The sequence below is a fragment of the Suncus etruscus genome, chromosome 17, assembly GCF_024139225.1.
Source record: "Suncus etruscus isolate mSunEtr1 chromosome 17, mSunEtr1.pri.cur, whole genome shotgun sequence".
NCBI classification, from domain to species: Eukaryota; Metazoa; Chordata; class Mammalia; order Eulipotyphla; family Soricidae; genus Suncus; species Suncus etruscus.
In genome coordinates this window covers 32,300,799-32,320,742 of record NC_064864.1, presented here as the reverse complement: position 1 = coordinate 32,320,742, position 19,944 = coordinate 32,300,799, and the positions used below count along the sequence as shown (strand labels likewise).

General features: G+C 39.7%; 1 protein-coding gene across 1 annotated transcript in view; it reads left to right on the top strand.

The window, feature by feature from the left end:
• The first annotated feature begins 645 nt into the window (after positions 1-645).
• ERCC6 (ERCC excision repair 6, chromatin remodeling factor) overlaps positions 646-19,944 on the top strand; it is a 70,507-nt gene continuing 51,208 nt past the window's right edge. The window contains exons 1-5 of the mRNA XM_049790640.1: positions 646-761; positions 1,868-2,296; positions 5,112-5,232; positions 7,314-7,425; positions 9,580-10,312. Coding sequence (XP_049646597.1) covers positions 1,875-2,296; positions 5,112-5,232; positions 7,314-7,425; positions 9,580-10,312 — 1,388 coding nt within the window. The 5' untranslated portion in view covers positions 646-761; positions 1,868-1,874. The remainder of the gene's footprint in view (positions 762-1,867; positions 2,297-5,111; positions 5,233-7,313; positions 7,426-9,579; positions 10,313-19,944) is intronic.

Here is a 19,944-nt window from a genome sequence, read left to right as displayed (position 1 = left end):
TAGGTAATAAATGTAAAAATGTAATATGTGACCCGCAATGTAAAAACTAGGTCTGACCCCAACACTTTTTTTTCTTTCATCGCTGTGATTTTACAGTTATTCATGATTGTACTTAAGGCACACAAGTGTTTCAATACCAATCTTTTCATCAGTCCCACTTTCCCCCATTTCCTTCCCATTCACCCACCAGTCTGGTTCAAGGGGGAACTTTTATTTTTTTTTTTAAAGTTTAAAAAAAGCACTGTGGTTTTCAGTACTGTGGCTGATACGTTTCATACATAACACTTGACCACCTTTCAGCATCACCTTCTCCTCCTGGTTGAGCACTTCTCTCTGCCGTAGATATTGCCCCAGCCCTGTCCTCTCCTCCAGCCCCTTAAGTGGCATGTTTCCTACTGAATCCAGTCGTTGTGTACTTTGTTTCCATTGTCTTCTGTCATGCTAATTATTTCACCATTAGGTTTCTTTATATGAGAGAGATCATTCTCACTCTGATGAACTTCACTCAGATCTTACTTTTTATCTTAGATTCCTTTCTGTATCTTTTTTTTTTTTTTTTTTTCAGTTTATATATCCATCCCCTCCTACATAGCAACACCTGGGCCAAGTTCTCAAGCATTACATTGTTTCTGTTTCTTGTGTTTCAGATATTTGGTCCCTTCCTCTGAGTCTGTGTGGCCTTCTGTCTTCTGCAGACCTGTCTCAACTATGTTGTTATTGAAGTTTCCCATTAGAGAATAAGCCACTGGCATAGTCTGAAGGTAAGTTCTTGGCTTTGTATTCCAATGCTTGGTGGCTGGGATCATTTTATTTAATAGGAATGAGTGGAATTATTAGAGAAACTGTCATTTCCTTGTAATTAAGTTCCGGTTCTGAAAGAAGAATTAGTTTATTTATTCACAGTTAAACAAAAAGCACACTATCTCTAGTTTGCTTTTCAATGTATGAAGTGATTTTTAGTTGAATGCATTCTATACATTGCAGATACAGAAACATTTCTCAGTATAAATGTATCTTTTATACAGTTTGACTTTTTTCTGTCACTCTTTTCACGTGACATGCTTATACCAGTACCACTCAACATACTTAACATCTGTATTAATCCATGAAAAATACCATATTAAGTATCTTGTACACATGTGAGTATTTCTAGGAAATATATACTGAGAATTAGACTTGCTGGATTAATGCCATTTGCATTTTAAACTTTTTTAAGGTCTTGTGCATTTTAAGTCTTGATAGATAGATGCTGCCAACTTGTACTCTAAAAGAGCATTGCTTATTTTTCTCACAAGCTGTAGGTGAGGCTGGGGTTTCTTTGTCTAAACTAGATATGATCAAGACTAGAAGGTGTTTTTCTTCCAATAATGTATGTTGAAACAATGTTTTTGAGACTTATCTTTCTGAAATTCTTATTTGAATGATGTAGAGGGCCTTAGAGTCAGAATCAGTGCACCCGCCTTATACACTGAATCATAGTTGATCTTGCCTCTCTAAGGGAAATCACATATCATAACGCAGCAAATCTAATGCACAGTTATATCTAATACACACTTAGAAGGCAACTGTCAAATGAGGTGATTTGGAGGTTTTCAGTACCAGCTTTATGAGCTGGCTACCCAGATAATTTTCTCTTTCTCTTTTTATTCGTAAGTCTTTCTGTTTTATCACAGAACTCAGGAAGATACATAGTTTTAGTGTCCTTTTAAGGGGAATAGTAACATGGAAACTTGAATTTATGTAATTGGAGAATTATTATATTTTCCTTCGAAAAGATACTATGGATTAACTATTAGATGCTTAAGAAATTGTATAATTACTAATTCTATGTACCCAAAGACTTTTTGAAATTTCTTTTTGTTTTTAGATAGAGGATGTCAAATGAGAGAGATTTTCATTTAAGCCAAATGGAGGAGCAAGACGACTTACAAAGTCAACCTGCCAGTGATAAAGAAGAAATGACCATTAAGCCAGAAGACTATGTCTCTGCAGAGGTGGACGACAGCAGTCCCTCTTGCTCCTCTGCCAGTGGACTGTCTACTGCTCCAGAAAGGCATCCATTGGAGGGACCAAGGAGAGGGCTGGCCCTGCTGCATATCGACAGACATCAGATCCAAGCAGTGGAGCCCAGTGCACAAGCCCTTGAGCTTCACGGCTTGGGGGTTGACGTGTATGACCAGGATGTGCTGGAGCAGGGTGTGTTGCGGCAGGTAGATGATGCCATCCATGAGGCCAGCCATGCGGCACAGCATGCTGATGCAGAGAAGGAGTATCACTCGGTCTTGGATGACCTCACGTGAGTGTGTGCCATCCTCTCTCTGGCCTCAGGGTTCACATCTGCCTCGGATGCAGATAGTCTACTAGCAGAGACTATAGGATTCTGAAAATTCAGGAGAATGTTGCACTCATGGGATGGGGTCAGTGAGATATCCTGGACATCTTGTTTGAACTCCAGCTTTTCTTCTTCTTAGTAGCATTATACTAGGTAGTTAGGGTTTGAGTTCAGCTCAATATGTTTTTCATATGTAATGTCCTAAAAGAGAATTGCTGCTGTAAGTGTCCTAGAGCTTACCTGCCTGTGGACACATGATTCTCAGGAGAAGTGAGCTAAAGTTCTGTTGTATCTTAGGAGTTTCCAGAAAATCTCCCTTATCCTCCTGCCTCCCCCCCTCGCCCAATTTTTTTTTTCCTGTAGTTTCTTTTCAAACTTATGTTCCAAAAATAGGCCAGATCTGGGCAATTTTTCTAGATACACATTTTTAAAACTAATGAGGAATCAGCTACCTGCTTTTCTTTATTCTGTCCCACTTGGGACAAGAAAGATATAATTCTTTGGACTGCAAGTCCTGGGCATCCTTGGAGATTTGATGCATGCATTTGAGGAGAAGGAAATCTGGGCTCAGCTAAGCAATATCCATTGATGGGGTATTGGAAGCTGTTGACTGAAGCTCCTGAGGGCTCAAGGTTTCAGGGCTGCCATTGCCCAAGTTGGGCAAGCAGGAACAGGAGGAAAGGACCAAGTGGGAGAAAGTGCAGTCTCAGTTGGGGTGATGCGGGAGGAGAGCAATGATAGAAGGAGTGTGGTGCTCTAGACTGAAGCCACCTTCTCTATTAGCTGTTTTCTGGTGTCTTTGGACTGTTGAGTAGCAGGTTTTCTCATTTAGTAACAGTTTGCTTTTTGGGGTTTGAGGACTGCAGCTTCTTGTTCAGAATAAACCTTTTCACATGACCTTGTAAACATGCCCACTGCTTGCAGAGGATAGTTTGGTAGAATCACTTAGCAGAGCCATCCTGGACTAGGGTACATGAAGCCACTTGTAACTGAACTTGCAGTTATCTGCAGAGAATACAAATAGCAAGCATGTTGGAAATTGGGAGTTATGCTTTTCTGGTGTCTATTTTAGGAACAATTTATTGGAAGTTGATTTATTTTTTCCCTCACATAGTAAATGAGTCTATGTGAAAGAAGAATGTTATCACAGATGTCTGGCTTTTATAAGATAATTTTTATACATTTTTAATATTTTCCCAAATTTTGAGAGACTTTGTCAATGGTCTTTAAAAATCTGTGCCAGGGTTTTTGATCATAAGGTTAACAGATTATGCATATTAGAGTAGATGTACCTTTGTATTTTTCCATAACAGGTCAACTTACTGCACATTTTTTTGGCACAGTATCTTTCTTTATTTTTTTTTAATTTTATTTTATTGAAACCATTGTGATTTACAAAGCCCTTCATAGTTGGGTTTCAGACATACAATGAATCAGGGCCAATCCCACCACCAATGTTGACCTCCCTCCACTAATGTTTCCCGATTATATCCCAAAACATCTCATTTGTTCCCCAGCCTGCCAGTGTAACAAGCCCATTTTAAATTTAAATTGTTCAAGTTTGGGTCTTTTGATTCCATTTTGTTGCTTTTGGCTTGGGTAATTAGTTCTGTTCTTTTTTTAACAGTATCAGTGCACCTGAGACCACTTGGTCCCTGGTCCCCCATACTTTCATATTTGTTTTTCTCCTCCTCCACTCAATTTCTTTCCTTTTCCATGCTATATTATATTACTTGATGCAGTTATTCTAAATACCTCATATAAGTGATATCATTCTGTATTTATCCTTCTTCTGGTTTACTTCATTTAACATAGTATCTTCCAGTTCTATCCATGTTGCAGCAAATTGCATGATTGTAACATTCTTTACAGCTATGCAGTATTCTACTGTGTACACACACACACACACACACACACACACACACACACACCTTCATGATCCACTTGTCTGTTGTTGGACACCTAGGCTGATTCCAAGTCTTAGCTATTGTACTGAGTGCTGCAATGAATAGTGGTATGCATACATACTTTTGGATGAAACTTTTACTGTCCTGGGGATAGATGCCCAAAAGTGTGATTTCTGGGTCATAAGGTAGCTCAATTTTGAGTTTACTTAGAAACCTCCATACTGTTTTCCATCGGGTTTGGACCAGGCAGCATTCCCATCAGCAGTGGATGAGAGTTTATACCACACCCTCGCCAACACAGAGGGCACAATATCTGAAATAAAGTAGACAGTTAAAATACGTCTGTATATTGAATGACTCTACTTCACAAAGGGGAATAAAATGAGTTAAATTAGCTAGGTAAGAGGGAAACACGTGGCCAGGGAATTAGCAAAGGGATTTGAGGTGCACCTAATTTGATCCCTGGCACTGTAGTTTCCACTAAGCATCTCTAGCTATAACTGTGAAGTCCCCTAAGTACCATTGGTTTCTGTTATTCAAGGTCCTTGCATTGAACTGTCATGAGCTGTCTGGACTGGTTGAGAGTGACCCTTTGGCTCTCTGAGTACCACTTGGGAGCCTTCCCCCTCTGCTTCCCAAGTAAAAGGGAAAAGGAAAGAATAGTAGAAGTGACCTTAACCTTGTAACGGCCCTCCAAATTCTGTTTCTGGCTAAAAAGAAAATGTCTTCTGGCTTAGTTTCTTTCATGTTTTAGCTCACAAATTAAAAGGTCATATATTTTAGCTTTCCTCCCTCCTTTTATCCTATAAAAGTATTTTCAGTGGAACTTTTCTTTTTCACTTATTTATTCGACATTTTATTTTATTTTTCAGGTCATGTACAACATCCCTCAGGCAAATCAATAAAATTATTGAACAACTTACCCCACAAGCTGCCACCAACAAAGACATCAACAGGAAACTAGATTCTGTAAAACGACAGAAGTATAATAAGGTGATTCCAAATAACACATTAAATATTGGATTTTTTATAAAGTCATCATTTAGTCTAATTAATATTTAGGAAGTATTAAAAGTACTTAGAAAGAAAAAGAAAGTACTTAGAAAAGATGAAACAAATATTACTTATGATAGAATTTTAGAGTACCTTCTGCATGTTAATTTTTCAACATCTTCCCTTGAGCATTCTCTTTTAAAATTCTTAGGAATATATACATATGTTCACACATAGAAACATAAATATATATTTAAGAATGAATTCCCTTATTCCCTTTAGCCTTTGTGTGTCTCCTTGCTTGCATACCTTGTGTCTGTGCTTCACCACTTGCTTTGATGAACCCTATTTGATGAATTGGCTTATCACGCCATTCCCTTGTGTTGTATGAATATTCCTATTTTTCCTGTTTGCACTGATTGTGTACAGTTCCATGTTGATACAGCCGTCAGTCATCTCACAGTCATGCTCACTGTTCTGGGAGCATCTGGCCTTCCTATTCTAATACTCAAGCACACAGATTAGATCTGTACTAAGGACAATAGAAGTTAAGGGGTTACTTAGTGCATTCTTTTCTCTTTTGGAGTCCAGTCTTTTTAGGATATAAGCCCTACATTTTATGACTATCAAATTGTAATAGAAAGCAAAAGTAAGTTTTGATTCTTTTATTTCTGCTAACAAGACTAACAGGTAACCTTGTACTTGCAGTTGATTCATCATAGCAATAGAATAATTGCTTTTTGCTTTGTTTTTGGGTCACACCCAGTAACGCTCTGGTTACTCCTAGCTCTGTGCTCAGATGTTGCTCCTGGTAGGTCCAGGGACCATATGTGATGCCAGGATTCGAATCAGTGTCTGTCCTGTGTTAGCTGCGTGCAAGCCTTACCGCTGTGCTATCACTCTGGCTCCAAAATAATTGCATTTTTAAATTTAAGTTCTACTAGTTGGGGCCATATAAAGTTTCCAGGTATCATTTTGTTTTCAGTGATTACTCTGTTGTCCTTGCTGTTTCAGTTTCTCTCATATTACCTCCAGAATAGCAGCTCAAAAGTTAGTTAGTTATGGCTGGAGACAGCCAGGGCTTACTGGGTCATAGAGTGCTAACTTCTTGTGGGAACCTGTGAATGAAGGTGTGAAATTTCTCTGATCAAGGAATGAAGAGGAGCAAATTTTGGACCATTTAATTATTAGACTGACTCATATATGTATATATTACCCCCTTTGAGCACTTATGTGTAGAGGTAAAACTAGAGAGAAAGGTTGTTTTACGAATGTGATTTTGCTAAAAGAGATTTTTTTTTCCTGGAGACAATGAAAATGATTACTACATAGTAGTTATAGTCAGATTTCCCTCATCCAGACTCATATTGTTGTCTCATGACCTTGGGAAGAAGAATCAGACACCCCAGGCCTGATTTTTGACTGTGTTTCTAAGTAAACTCAAAATTGAGCTGCCATATGACCCAGCAGTCACACTTTTGGGCAAGTATCCCCATGACAGGAAAACTTTCATCCAAAAGGATGCATGCATACCACTATTCATTGCAGCTCTCAGTACAATAGCTAAGGAGATAAGAGAAAAAGAGGAATCTGGGGTGCATATGGTGAAAAGAGATGTTGAAATGCATTTTTTTTAGTTTGTGATTGGAATAAGGACTATAAACTGCAAACATAATTATGGTGGATTGTCAAACTTTTCAACTGTTGGAAATTTTGTGCTTTTTCTTTTTAATTCTTATAACACTGTTCAGAGCACCAATAATTTTAGGGATGTATAATAGGGAAATAATGTGTGACGGGGCAACTTTGACATCCCAAGTCAGTGCTTATTCAGAACACATGCACTGTAGTGCTCTTCACAAAGACAGTGCGTGGTATTGGCCAGTCAGAGTATGAGACAACTGCTGGGTAAGTAGTAATTACTCAAATAAAGTATTTCATAGTGGTAGTAATAAATACTCAAATAAAGTAAATCCCATCATCATAGTAGTATAGAATTTCTTATTCATTGCGTTATACATTTTGTAATGCCATTTATACTTAAAAATATTACTTTTCTATATTCAAAAACTGTCCTATAGGAGCAACAACTGAAGAAAATCACAGCAAAACAAAAACGTCTCCAGGCCATCCTTAATGGTGCAGAGGTCAGACTTGAAATGGATCATGCCAGTCTGGAAGTGGAGGACACAGGTGAAACTACTGGGACCTGTTTCCTTGATTGATGCTTGGGATGCTTCTAATCTGTAGAGGGTATCTTTCCAGTCCATTTGGTGTTTTGAAAAATGGTTTTTTCAACCTTAATGTTAAGACAGATGTGTACAAGTTTTATTCTTTTGCCTCTATGCAGAACCAAATTCTTTTTTTAAACCATGCGGGGCTTTTAGAGAACGATAATAAAATTTTATCTTCATCTGATGGATGCTACTAACTCATGATTATTATTAATCTTAGCATTCATGTGTGATTGATTTCAGGAAGACAACCGCTTCATTTAATTACATTTTAATTAATATTGATTTATATTGTGTGTTAATAATTGTTTTTATCAATATATTTATATTAATACATTCTTAAAAATTGAATCAACACATTATTTGTTGATATTCCCAGTTGAATTTTTCAGGAGCAGTATTGCTGATCAAATGGGAACTCAATAACTAATCTTCTGAGGAATGTCCATATTGTTTTGCAAAAAACCTGGACCATTCTACATTCCCACCAGCAGTGAATGAGAGGCTCTAGCTCTCCGCATCACATCTGCACCAGCACTGGCTGTTCTTATTCTTTTTGATGTATGCCAGTCTGTGGTGTGAAGTAATACCTTGTTGCTTTGATTTGCATCTCCCTGTTGATTAATTCTGTTGAGCATTTTTCTCATGTGTCTTTTAGACATCTGTGTTTCTTCTTTGAGGGAGTTTCTTTTCATCTCTTCTCTATTTTTTGATGGGGTTAGGTAGTTTTTTTCTTGTTAAGCTCTGCCAGTGTTAATTATCTTTGAAAGCCCAACATCATCAAACAGTTTTTATGGAATTGCTTTGGTTTGTCTTCTTCAAACTTATTTGATGGACTTTTCAAATATGAAATCTCTTTAATATAGCACAGCAGTAGGGCATTTGCCTTGTATACAGCCAACCCCAGACTGACCCTGGTTTGATTCCCGGCATCCCAAATGGTCCCCGAGCCTGCTAGGGACGATTTCTGAGCATAGAGCCAGGAGTAACCCCTGAGTGCTGCCAGGTATGACTCAAAATCCAAAAAAAAAAAAAAAATCTGTTTAAAGAATAGTTATACTCATTCAGATGTTTTTTGTATATCATTGCCATGGAAAATTCTAAAACTGCATACATAATTTTTTCTGAAATTGCTTTTGCCATCAGTTTGTGTTTGTTTAGAAGTTGCTGGTGACTTCTCATTCACTACTTTTTTCTGTCTAAAAAATTGCTTCTTCAATAAAATTCAGGATTGAAAAATGCCAGCCCCGAGGAGTAACTCTGTCTTAGAACACTTGATTTGCAAGCACAAGCTGTGAGTTCAATCCCTCATGTACTAATGAGCACTAAGAGAGCTCCTGGTAGTTCTACTGTCTTAACTGATCTCTGGTGTCACAAGTGGTTTTGGCTTCAGAATCACCGGTGAGTGTGAGTACTGTGACAAAGGACTATGACTTCTGGTGAGCACCACAGTGACCCAAAAAAGCATGCTACAACCACATTGCATATGAGCACAATATTGTGATCATAGGTACACCCGTGGGCAGGCACCTCAGGTAGAGCACCAGCCTCTCTGAACAGTACAACTTCTGTGCCAAATGTGTGAGCACAACAGCCAGATGCCTGTGTGACTCCCCAGTCAATCCAGCACTGGTGGGTGGAACCCCAGTGCTCCTTCTATCCTAGTACAGCATCAACAGGTCTTAATTTTTGAGCACAGGTCACCAGTCAGGCCAGTACTACAGGCGGAGCATCATCACCAAGAGTGATTGCTGATTTTGAGCACTTTTGGGGGTGGTTCCAACTTTTGAAAAAGCAGAAGATCAGTACATTGATGAAAATACACTTTAGTTCATTAATCATCAGGGAAATAGAAATTATAAGTACTAATTGATACATCGCTTACCTGCCATAATAGTAGCTAAAATGAAGTGATTTAAATACAGATCATTTGAACTCAAACACTATTTGTGAGGGCCACTTCGGAAGCATATTTGGCTGTATTATATGGTCAAATTTAACATACCCATAGAATTTACATATATAAATTATGAGTGATGAGTACCAGCAGCATTATTCTTAGCAGTCAGATACTGGGAAACTAATGTCTGGTGCCTTGTGGTTACTCTTTCAGAGCCTGGCCCTTCCTCTCTGGGCAGCATGCTCATGCCTGCTCAGGAGACTGCGTGGGAAGAGCTTATCCGCACTGGCCAGATGACACCTTTTGGTACCCGGATTCCTCAGAAACAGGAGAAAAAGCCTAGAAAACTTATGCTTGATGAGGCATCGGGCTTTGAGAAATATTTAGCGGATCAAGCAAAACTGTCTTTTGAAAGGAAGAAGAAAGCTGGTGCTAAGAGAGTGGCCAAAAAAGCTCAGACCTCAGTCTCTTCGGAGCTGAATCTGACACTCCGTGACACCAAACCAAATCACAGAAACCAGAGTCTTTCCAAAAAGGACAAGCGCCTGAAAAAGCACCTCCAGAAACTGCAGAGGCGGGCTCTTCGCCTCCAGGGAAACATAGGATTGCCAAGGGGAAAGAAACCTTCAGAGAGTGATAGAAAGCCAAAGGCTGAGGGAGACTCTGAGGGGGAAGAGTCTGAGTATTTGCCCTCAGAGGAGGAGGAGGAGGAAGGGGAAGAGGAGCAAACAGGAGCCACACAGATGGGAGAAGTCGGTGAACTCAGGTCTGTGCCCAAGTACCAGAAACAGCCAAAGAAAGTTACGGTACAAGAGCTTGACGAGGACTTTTTCCCAAGCTCTGAAGATGAAGCTGAAACCACTGGAGGAGAAGGAGGAGGACGGAGCAGGAAAATAGTGAGATGCCGGGATGATGGAAATGAAGAGTATTTTAAGCAACGGTTAAGGTCAGTTTTCGAGATCATAAGCAGATTGTAACACTTATTTTCTCAGTAGTGGTTTGTTTACAAATAAATCCAGGTGTAGGCCTTTGTGTTTAGCCTTGTTTTTTCCCAAAAATCAGCCCCCACAGACGTAGTTTGTTAGAACCTGCCAAGCCCCTAAATTCTCAATAGGGTTGACCCCAAATGAGTCAGCTGTGGAATTTCTTTTGAAATCTCCTTGTCTTGAGAAAGTGGTCATCTACCAAGTTAGAACCTGAGGTCATGCCAGAATTGTTCTCTGTAGTGCATAGCATGTTTCCACTTCAAGCCAATTTTTATGAAAGACTGATTTTGCCTTTCATTTTCATATTGTCAGTATATGATGTCGATAAGACAAAAAGAAAGGTTAAGGCCTTCATCTCTGAAGTAACTTTTGCATTGTTGACTTTTTTTTTGTTTTTTGTTTTTGTTTGTTTTTGGGTCACACCGGCAGTACTCAGGGGTTACTCAGAAATCGCTCCTGGCAAGCTCAGGGGACCATATGGGATGCCGGGATTTGAACCACCGACCTTCTGCATGAGAGGCAAACGCCTTACCTCCATGCTATCTCTCCAGCCCCAGCTGACATTTTGTGTAGCCAAGAAAAAAAAAGCTGTACATTCTGCAGTTTTCTCCAATCTCACAGAGTCGTCCTGTTGCTTCTCAGGTCGAATCTGTTAGTTCGCTCAGGGTATGAAGAGACCTCAAAGAAAATAGGTTCCTGGGACCATGTAGTTCAGACATAGCCATGTGTTTTCTATGCACCAGGCCCTGGCTTTGATCTCTGATGCCAAAAAAAAAAAAAAAAAAAAAAAAAACCCAAAAAAACAAAAACAAATAAAATAAGGCATTGGTTGAACAGATTTATGTTGGAAATATTTGCTCCTGTCGTGTTTTTATAGTCCTCAACATTTTGTCTTTTTTTTTTTTTTTTTTTATTTCCCCATGGCAGAAAACATAGTTTTGGTATTTCTTGTAGCTTTCCACTGACCTTTTGAGGGAAGATAGACCAGGTCCTGTATTCTTGAGAACTTCTGGTGACGTGACCCACACCAGCCTGGCACAGATAAATAGCCCTAGCCTTTTACAAGTAGACATAAGAGTCCTTTAAAAGACTAATTTGAGGATCTGATCTCAATTCAGGCTTTAGCACTAAAATGGTTACATGGAGTCTTACCTTAAAAAGTAATACATAGTGACTTAGCTCTGCCATTTCCATCTTCGACTTTAAAGTTATTTTGCATATTTACTACCTGTAAAGTTGTTTTGAGGATATTCTCGCAATATTGTTGAACAATAAGCACTGTCAGTCTTCACCGAAAAAAATTAATAGAAATTCATCTCAACTTATTGATTGCAAATGAAGCAATATAGTCTTCCCATTAAATTCTTTCAATATTAAATATATTTTAAATAGATCAGTATTTTGATCAAGAGCAATTTATTTTGATTACATTTTAACTAAGGATTTGGTTTAATTTCATGTCATTAGGTTTTTCTTAATAATGTTAAGCTTGTAAAACAATTTGTTTATTCCAAAGGAATATTATGAGATGATTTTTTTTGCTTAAGTCACAGTAAAATCTCAAATGAGTTTCAGAAATATCAGTAACACTCATTATCACCAAAATATTATAGCTCTTAAAATTTTATAGCTCTGACTTGAAGAGTATTAGATGCAAATGTATCACATCAAAAATATGTATTTCTTCTTTGTTTTCCTTCATACATTTGTTGTACTTTTTTCTCTGTCCTAAATCATGTTTGGAGATGGTCTCCTTAGTGGTATTCAGATTTTTATATTTCTGGAAACATACCAGGAGAGCTTTTTAGAAGATTCTATTTACTAATTAATTAAGTTAATAAATCAATTAATGTTTTGGGGCTCAGGGGACCATATAGGATGCCAGGGCTTGAATCTAGATTGCCACGTCCAAGGTAATCACCCCACCTCTGTGCTATCACATCAGTCCCAGATTCTCTTCACTTCTTTCACCACATTGGTATGGAAATCTTAGGAGACATTTTATTTATTTTATACAAGACATTTTAATATTCAGTTTATTTACTTTGCTTTGGGATCATATCTGGTGGTGCTCAGACCTTACTCCTAGCCCTTCTGTGGCAGGGATCACTCCTGGCAGAAATTGGGGAACCATATGTGATGGTTGGGATCACCAGGTCAGCTGTGTGCAAGCCAAGTGCCTTCCTTGTTATACTCTCTTTCCGTATCTAAAACATGGTTTATACTTAAATTAAAAAATAAGTCATCAACATTGCAATTCATTTCTTTCTCCCTATTTTTACCCTCTGTTGGCTGTGTTGCAATCACCTGGGTTTGTGTGCAGAGTTGACAGGCACTATACCTAGGAGATACACAGAGGGTCCTGGTGCTCAGATACCACTGAGGCACTTGCTGGGGTTCGTACTCTTTTAGTGGTGGTGTTTCCACTCGTGCTCACTTGGGGAGCACACACCCATTTGTAGTGCTCACACAAGGTGTTCATGGGAGTTCACATTCCTTTAGTTGCATACAGCCTGGTGGTTGGTTGTGCTTGCTAGGGTCACTGCAAGTGCTCACTGAGTTTTGTGCTCTTGACCATGGTGTTCACATCTCTTATCTGTAGTGCTTGCTCGGAAGGGGGACTTGTACCCTTTTCAGTTTCTTTTCTGCAGGTTCTCTGGGAGAAAGTACCATAATTCGTGAGCTCTAACATGGGGACTGGGTAGTGGAATGTGGGGAAGCAGAAGCATTTGTTCAAGCTAATTACCTCCCTTTTTTTTGGGGGGGGGGTTGGGGCCACACCCGGCGGTGCTCAGGAGTTACTCCTGGCTATCTGCTCAGAAATAGCTTCTGGCAGGCACGGGGGACCATATGGGATGCCGGGATCGAACCAACCACCTTAGGTCCTGGATCGGCTGCTTACAAGGCAAACACCTCTGTGCTATCTCTCCGGCCTCTAATTACCTACCTTAAATAAGGCACAAGCAGTCCCACCAACTCTTCCTCCTGTCCTCAGTTGTAGTCAGCATGGCTAGAGGAATGACTGAAGCATGAGGAATGAATGCACTTCCTAATTCTGTCTACTGCTGGCATTATGGGGTTAGGTTTTTATTTTTTTCTTAACACTTACCCCTAGTTCTGGAGCACCCTTTTCTATTTTTATATTTCAGCTATATTCAAGTTGGCTGCCTGACAGCCTGTGTTTCCCTGGTATTGAGCAGAAGGAAAGCAAAGCTTCCCAGCTCACAAGCTGATTTCTTCATTCACCTGGAAGTCTTGTCACCTGAAGATGCTGATTTAGGAAGTCTAGCGCAGGGCAACCAGGGATTTTTTTTTAAACTTTCTTTCACAGTTCTGATACAATTAAATTTAGGTAAGGACTAATCCAGGTGGTTTAAAGGCTCTTTTCCTCCACCTGATTATATTATTTCTGATTCCCTGTTTTTTTATTATGAAAATATGAGCATATTAAGATGGGAAAACCTACCTATGTCTTTAGTTTTACATTTTACCCCAGGCTTTGATCATGCATATTTTTTCAACTATTATACTTACTTAGGTCTGTAAAACACTTTATTAATCACTTTTTGTGGTTCTTTCTACTTAATAAACTTTTCACAATCTTTAAATTTGAAGATGGGATACGGTTTCAATTAAGGGAATTTGATGAGATATGTAATATCCAGATGTGACCACACGGTGGTGCCAAGAATCAACACCTCACTGCCTAGAAATCACCACCCTGGGCTAGAAGCACAAGTTAAAAATGACTGGAACTTAATCATGAACAACTCTGTAACTGTATCTCAGAGTGATTCAATTAAAAATTACTTCAAATAAAGCAGAGAAAAGCAATGTTTTATGTAATGTGTATATTTTTAGGAAATAAATATTTAGGAAATGTAAGTGCAATCTGTATATATTTAGCATTTAAATGTATATATACTTAACCTAATATATCATACTTATGTACTATATAAATATTTTAATAATATAGTTTTATATTATACATATAAAATCATTAATTTTGTTATGAACAAGTTAAACATATAATATTTATTTAAAAAAAAAGTAAACCACAGGCTGGAGTGATATAACAGCAGATAGGGCTGCTTACATGTGGCTTACTTGTCTTCCATCCCTGGCAGTCAGGTGGTCCCCCCAAGCCTGCTAGGAGTTATCCTTGAGTTCAGAGCCCCTAGAGTAAGACCTGAGCACTGCTGGCTCTAGCCCCAAACAAAGCACAAACAAAAAGCATTTGGGAATTGGATGAGTACAATGGAAGAGTCTAGGAAATTTGGGGAGTTTTTAGGAAATCTGGCAAGTATGATATAGATGGGGATAAATTCTCTCTCGGTTAGGTGTAATCTGAATCTACAGTCAGATGATGTTTGAGTAAAAATTTTTCTCTTCAGTCTCATTTTATTATTCATCAGAATCTTCATAGAGAAGGGCTGTTGAGTCCCTTGACTGTGGAAATCTTACATGTTACTTCCTAACACTTTCCCAGGCCTCATTCATCAGCTGGGTGTTTCTTTATCATCTCTTTTAGAATATTTGGGCCTCTGCTCTCAGGTGTGAGTAGAATCCTGGTTTGGGTTGTTTTGACTATGGACGTTGAGTTTCTAGAATGGGTTTGGCATCTTCAAATGCTGAGAGGGATCAAGCCAATAGAGATGTTGGGAAAACTCTTGGAAATTTGTGTATGTGTGTGGGTATGGGTGGATGCTGTATGTCCAGAGTGAGGTGCTCTTGGTAAGAGGGGCTATCTGATAGCATTATTGAAGGGATGCTCGTCTCTTGGCAGTGCTTCACTTTCTGTGAAGCTTTAATCCTCTTTACTCTCAAAGTGGGTGATACCCGCTCTGGTGCACCTCACAGTGATGGGCAGAGGGGTATGGTAGTAGATGGGCTATTTAGGGCTCAATTTCTGTTGATTTACTTAAAGAGGTAGGTTTTCAAGTGTGGATGTGGAATAACTTTTTTCAGGAAATGGGATGGTTGGACAGGTAAGTTTCTTCTAGGAGGAAGGAGCCTGAGTTGGGAAAGCTCAGGTAGCATGCCTGAAATAACTAGGACTGGGGCTGGAGAGATAGCATGGAGGTAAAGCGTTTGCATTTCATGCAGGAGGTCATCGGTTCGAATCCCGGCGTCCCATATGGTCCCCCGTGCCTGCCAGGAGCAATTTCTGAGCCTGGAGCCAGGAATAACCCCTGAGCACTGCCTGGTGTGACCCAAAAACCAAAAAAAAAAAAAAAAAAAAAAAAAAAAGAAATAACTAGGACTGAGGCTTGCCCTGCTCATGGTCTGGTCAGACTGTGGTGGTGCCTGATGCATCTGCTGCATCTGTTCTACGTCTCAGACCCTTCTTTGCAGGTTAGGACCAACTCCAGGTTTGTGAGATTCCTGTTTCTTGCCTGAAACTCTGCTGAGTGTCTTGTCCATTAGAGCTCTTCACTTCTCTGTTGTCATTGTATTTTTTTCAAGGATCTTCTTTCTTGCCTTCTGCTGAAAGATGGCCCTGTGTCCCTAGATTCTTCTTTTATGCTGGGATTGGCCTCAATTTATCTTCTAGCTGGACCTTTGCATTTGGGTGTGGATTCAGCACCTGTAGGCTCTGTTTAGGCAAAGCTGAAATTACCATATAGATTATAATTTACTTGTACCATTTTAAAAAATCCATTAAATCCTCTTGATTCCTCCCCGAATCTGAATTTAATGAAGTTTAATCTTGATTAGATCCAGAAACCTTAATTGTTACCTAAATGTAATCAGTTAAAATCATTCTTATTCATAGTTGCTGGAGTTTCATTTCTTTGTGGTTTTTGGGTCACACCCGGCAGTGCTCAGTGGAAATTCCTGGCTCCATGCTCAGAAATTGCTCCTGGCAGGCACGGGGGACCATATGGGAAGCCAGATTCGAACTGATGACCTTCTGCATGAAAGGCAAACGCCTTACCTCCATGCTATCTCTCCGGCCCCAAGAATCTGTATTTTAAAGAGAGAAGAAAAAGTTACTCCCTTAAGGAGTCTTCTTCGATAGCATCTTGGCTTCATATAAATGGTAAAGCAAAGACACAAATGAAGACTAATTCTGCTTTGTGCTCTGCACACACACCTCTCCTTCTCAGCTCCAGTGTATAATTGTCTGCATCAGTCTTAATTTACTCTGTGAGATCTGGACTCCTAACTGAGGGTATTTCATCTGCTCAGATGTGCCAATTAAGTACACCCAGATAGACCATAAAGAGGCAGATAAGAAAAGTAAAAACATTGAGTATCTCGATTTAGCAAATTAGACTAATCTGTTAGGGATTCTTAGCTGTCTGAAATAGAAAACCTATTGCACTACAGAAATGCAAACTATTAAACACTCAGCTTGGTGCTTTGAATATATTTTTAAAAATCAAATTGTACTCATTGTGCTTCTCTTGTAGCATTCTTTTCACGGATATTGCAGTAAGTGGAAAAATGACTGGAGCTGGCACTATCTCTTTATTGCAAAGATTTAACACGCACTATTAGGCTTTTTCCCTTACAGGCAGTCCTGAACTGCCTTCTCAGGCTTGGTGGCCCTTACATAGTACAGATGAAGGCAGAAAGGGAGAAGTATTTTGAATTTCAAAACTATCTGGAGTTAAAAGAATTGCTTAGCAAGCAGATTTTTAGGGGAGAAAAATTGGCATGTATCTAAAGCATTTTGACCTACCTGTAGGGAAGGGATTCAAGCAGATAAAATATAAGATAGTTAAAAACAGTAATACTCAGCATGGCTGCTGTTATTATTACATAGAATTGTTTTCTGACTCTAAATTTAAAAAAGATACATATACACACATATAAATTTATAATATGGATGTATATATAATTTCAGTGTACAGTATCTAGAGCTAGAAAGCATTCTTAAGTAGGAGATATATGATAGGAATTGACTCACAGGCCATAGGGTCAGAATGGCAGTCATACTGAAGACTGAGATCTGATGCCTTCTCGCCTGTAAGATGGGCTTCATAGCATCTTCAAGAGCTCTTTGCAGATTATAAAAGCAGTGTACATCTAAGTGATTTTGCCCAGGACAGACACTCAGAAAGTTTTTGCATGCCCACGAAGTAAACAGAGATTCTCTCTGGTAGTTAGAGCTCTGTAAGAGTCATGAATAAGAGCTTGTAGTGATACATATGAAAAGGTGTCCTTCCTCTTTCCTAAAGGTAGTGTAACAGTTGGTGTTACGTATCATGCATAGCCAAAACAATCTCCCAGAAACACACTAGGGGGCACTAGACATCTGCCCAGGGGAAGCTCTTGAATCTTCCCAACCTTCTCTTTGGTTCTGCATGTGGATGGATCAGAATGAGTCTTTGGTTCCTCACAGTCCAATCTGTTCTAAGGTCAGGGTTCCAGATCCTTCCATTGGGCCTTGAGAGGCTTCATTTCGGAACTACTTCTTTTTTTTTTTTTTTCTTCTGATTTTTGGATCACACCTGACAGCGCTCGGGTTACTCCTGGTTCTATGCTCAGAAATAGCTCCTGGAAAGCTCAGGGGACCCTATAGGATGCCCGGATTCAAACCACCGTCCTCTTGCATGCAGGGCAAACTCCTCCCTCCATGCTAGCTCTCTGGTTTTCTGAACTTCTTGCTGTTCTGGTTGTGTAGGGTGCTGTGGCCATATTGGTGAAATAACAGGATGTCCTAGACTTGAGGTTTGAATTTAGTTCATTCCTGCCAAATTACAATTGGTGTTTTTAGACATGTGTGGTTTTGTTTTTTTTTTTTTTTTGGAAGCCACATTGGCTATGTTCATTGTTCACTCCTGGTGAGCTCCAAGAACCATATGGACTGTTGGGAATTGAACCTGGATGAGCCATGTGCAAGGCAAATACCCTAATATTTGTAAGTTTTTAATGCACAGTTATCCTGCAATTAGATAAACATTCTTATTATTTCTTTTTTGTTTTGTTTTTTTGTTTTTTTGGCCACACCCATTTGATGCTCAGGGGTTACTCCTGGCTAAGTGCTCAGAAATTGCCCCTGGCTTGGGGGACCATATGGGACGCCAGGGGAATGAACCGCGGTCCTTCCTTCGCTAGTGCTTGCAAGGCAGACACCTTACCTCTAGCGCCACCTCTCCGGCCCCCATTCTTAATTTTTCTTATTTTCTGTAGTCTCTTGGTAATAAGTGTAATACCTGATGTGTGTGTGTGTGTGTGTGTGTGTGTGTGTGTGTGTATGAACTTTCTGCATACATTAGATCTTCCCTTCTTTTCTGCCAGGCTCAGGGGACCATATGGGATGTAAGGGTTCGAGCCACCATCTGCCCTGGGTTGGCTGTGTGCAAGGCAAACTCCCTACCGCTGTGCTATCTCTCCAGCCCCAGGTCTTCACTTCTTATAGTATCTAAATTAAGAATTTCTCAGAGTTTGCAGATGCTCTTTCCCATGGTTTACTCTTTGTAAGCAGTTTGTAAGCCATGTTATTTGGTGAGCCTCGCTAGGAACAGCTCTGCGAAGTCATGGTAGGACAGATTACTTCTGAACCTGTTTTCCAATGATTCATTTTGATCCTTTGTTGTTGTTTTTTTTTTTGTTTGTTTGTTCTTGAGACACACCCAGTGACACTCAGATTACTCCTGGATATGTGTTCAGAAATCGCTCCTGGCTTGGTGGACCATATGGGATGCTGGGGGATTGAACTGCGGTCTGTCCTAGGCTAGCACGGACAAGGTAGACACCTTACTGCTTTCGCCACCGCTCCGGCCCCACTTTGCTGTTGTTTTTGAGGTTGATGGTTAGTTATTATCACTGTGTTTCAGTAGTGCTTCCTCACATGTCTTAATAAATTATCTAATAACATCTACCACCAAAAATATGCCACAGTAGTCTTTGGGCTGCCTCTATGTTCTGTGCTCCTCCACCTCTAAAAAGTAGAGGGTAACCTCAGTTCTAGGATCAGGCTCCAAGGGGTTAGTCCTTGGTTTTATCTCTTCTCTTACTTTGTTTCTTTATATCCACATAGGAATGAATCATCCAGTATTTGCCTTTCTCTTTCTGACTTTACTTAGCGTGGTTTCATCCCTCTGTTCGCAAGTGGCAAGATTGCATCTTATAGCTGAATTGCAGCATTCCATTGTGCATATATATCACAACTTCTTCAGCCTCTCATCTGTTGTTAGTGCTTTAGATTGTTTAATCATGGATCATTTTCAAGCCAGGCCCTTCTGATCTGTGTCTCTTTCACCCCTAGCCTGAACTCCATTCATTCATGCATTCATTTCATTCAGCGTGTAAGATCTGGGGTGAGGTGGGCACTAGACTAGTCTCTAGGGAGGTAAAAGTGACTGAGACACTCTGCCCTCATGTGGCTCCCACTCTAATGGGGGAGGAAGAGAAATAAAGTGACTGAGACACTCTGCCCTCATGTGGCTCCCACTCTAATGGGGGAGGAAGAGAAATAAAAATATGCTAACACTGGATAAGCATTTTTAGGAACACTTGATGCGCCCAGGTTACTAGGGTTTGGGACTTGAAGCTTAGGGTGGCAAATTCAAATGGGACAGGGCCTAGGTTTCCTCTGTTCAACTGGATTAAAAGGTGTTTGTCCTGAAAGTTCCATAGG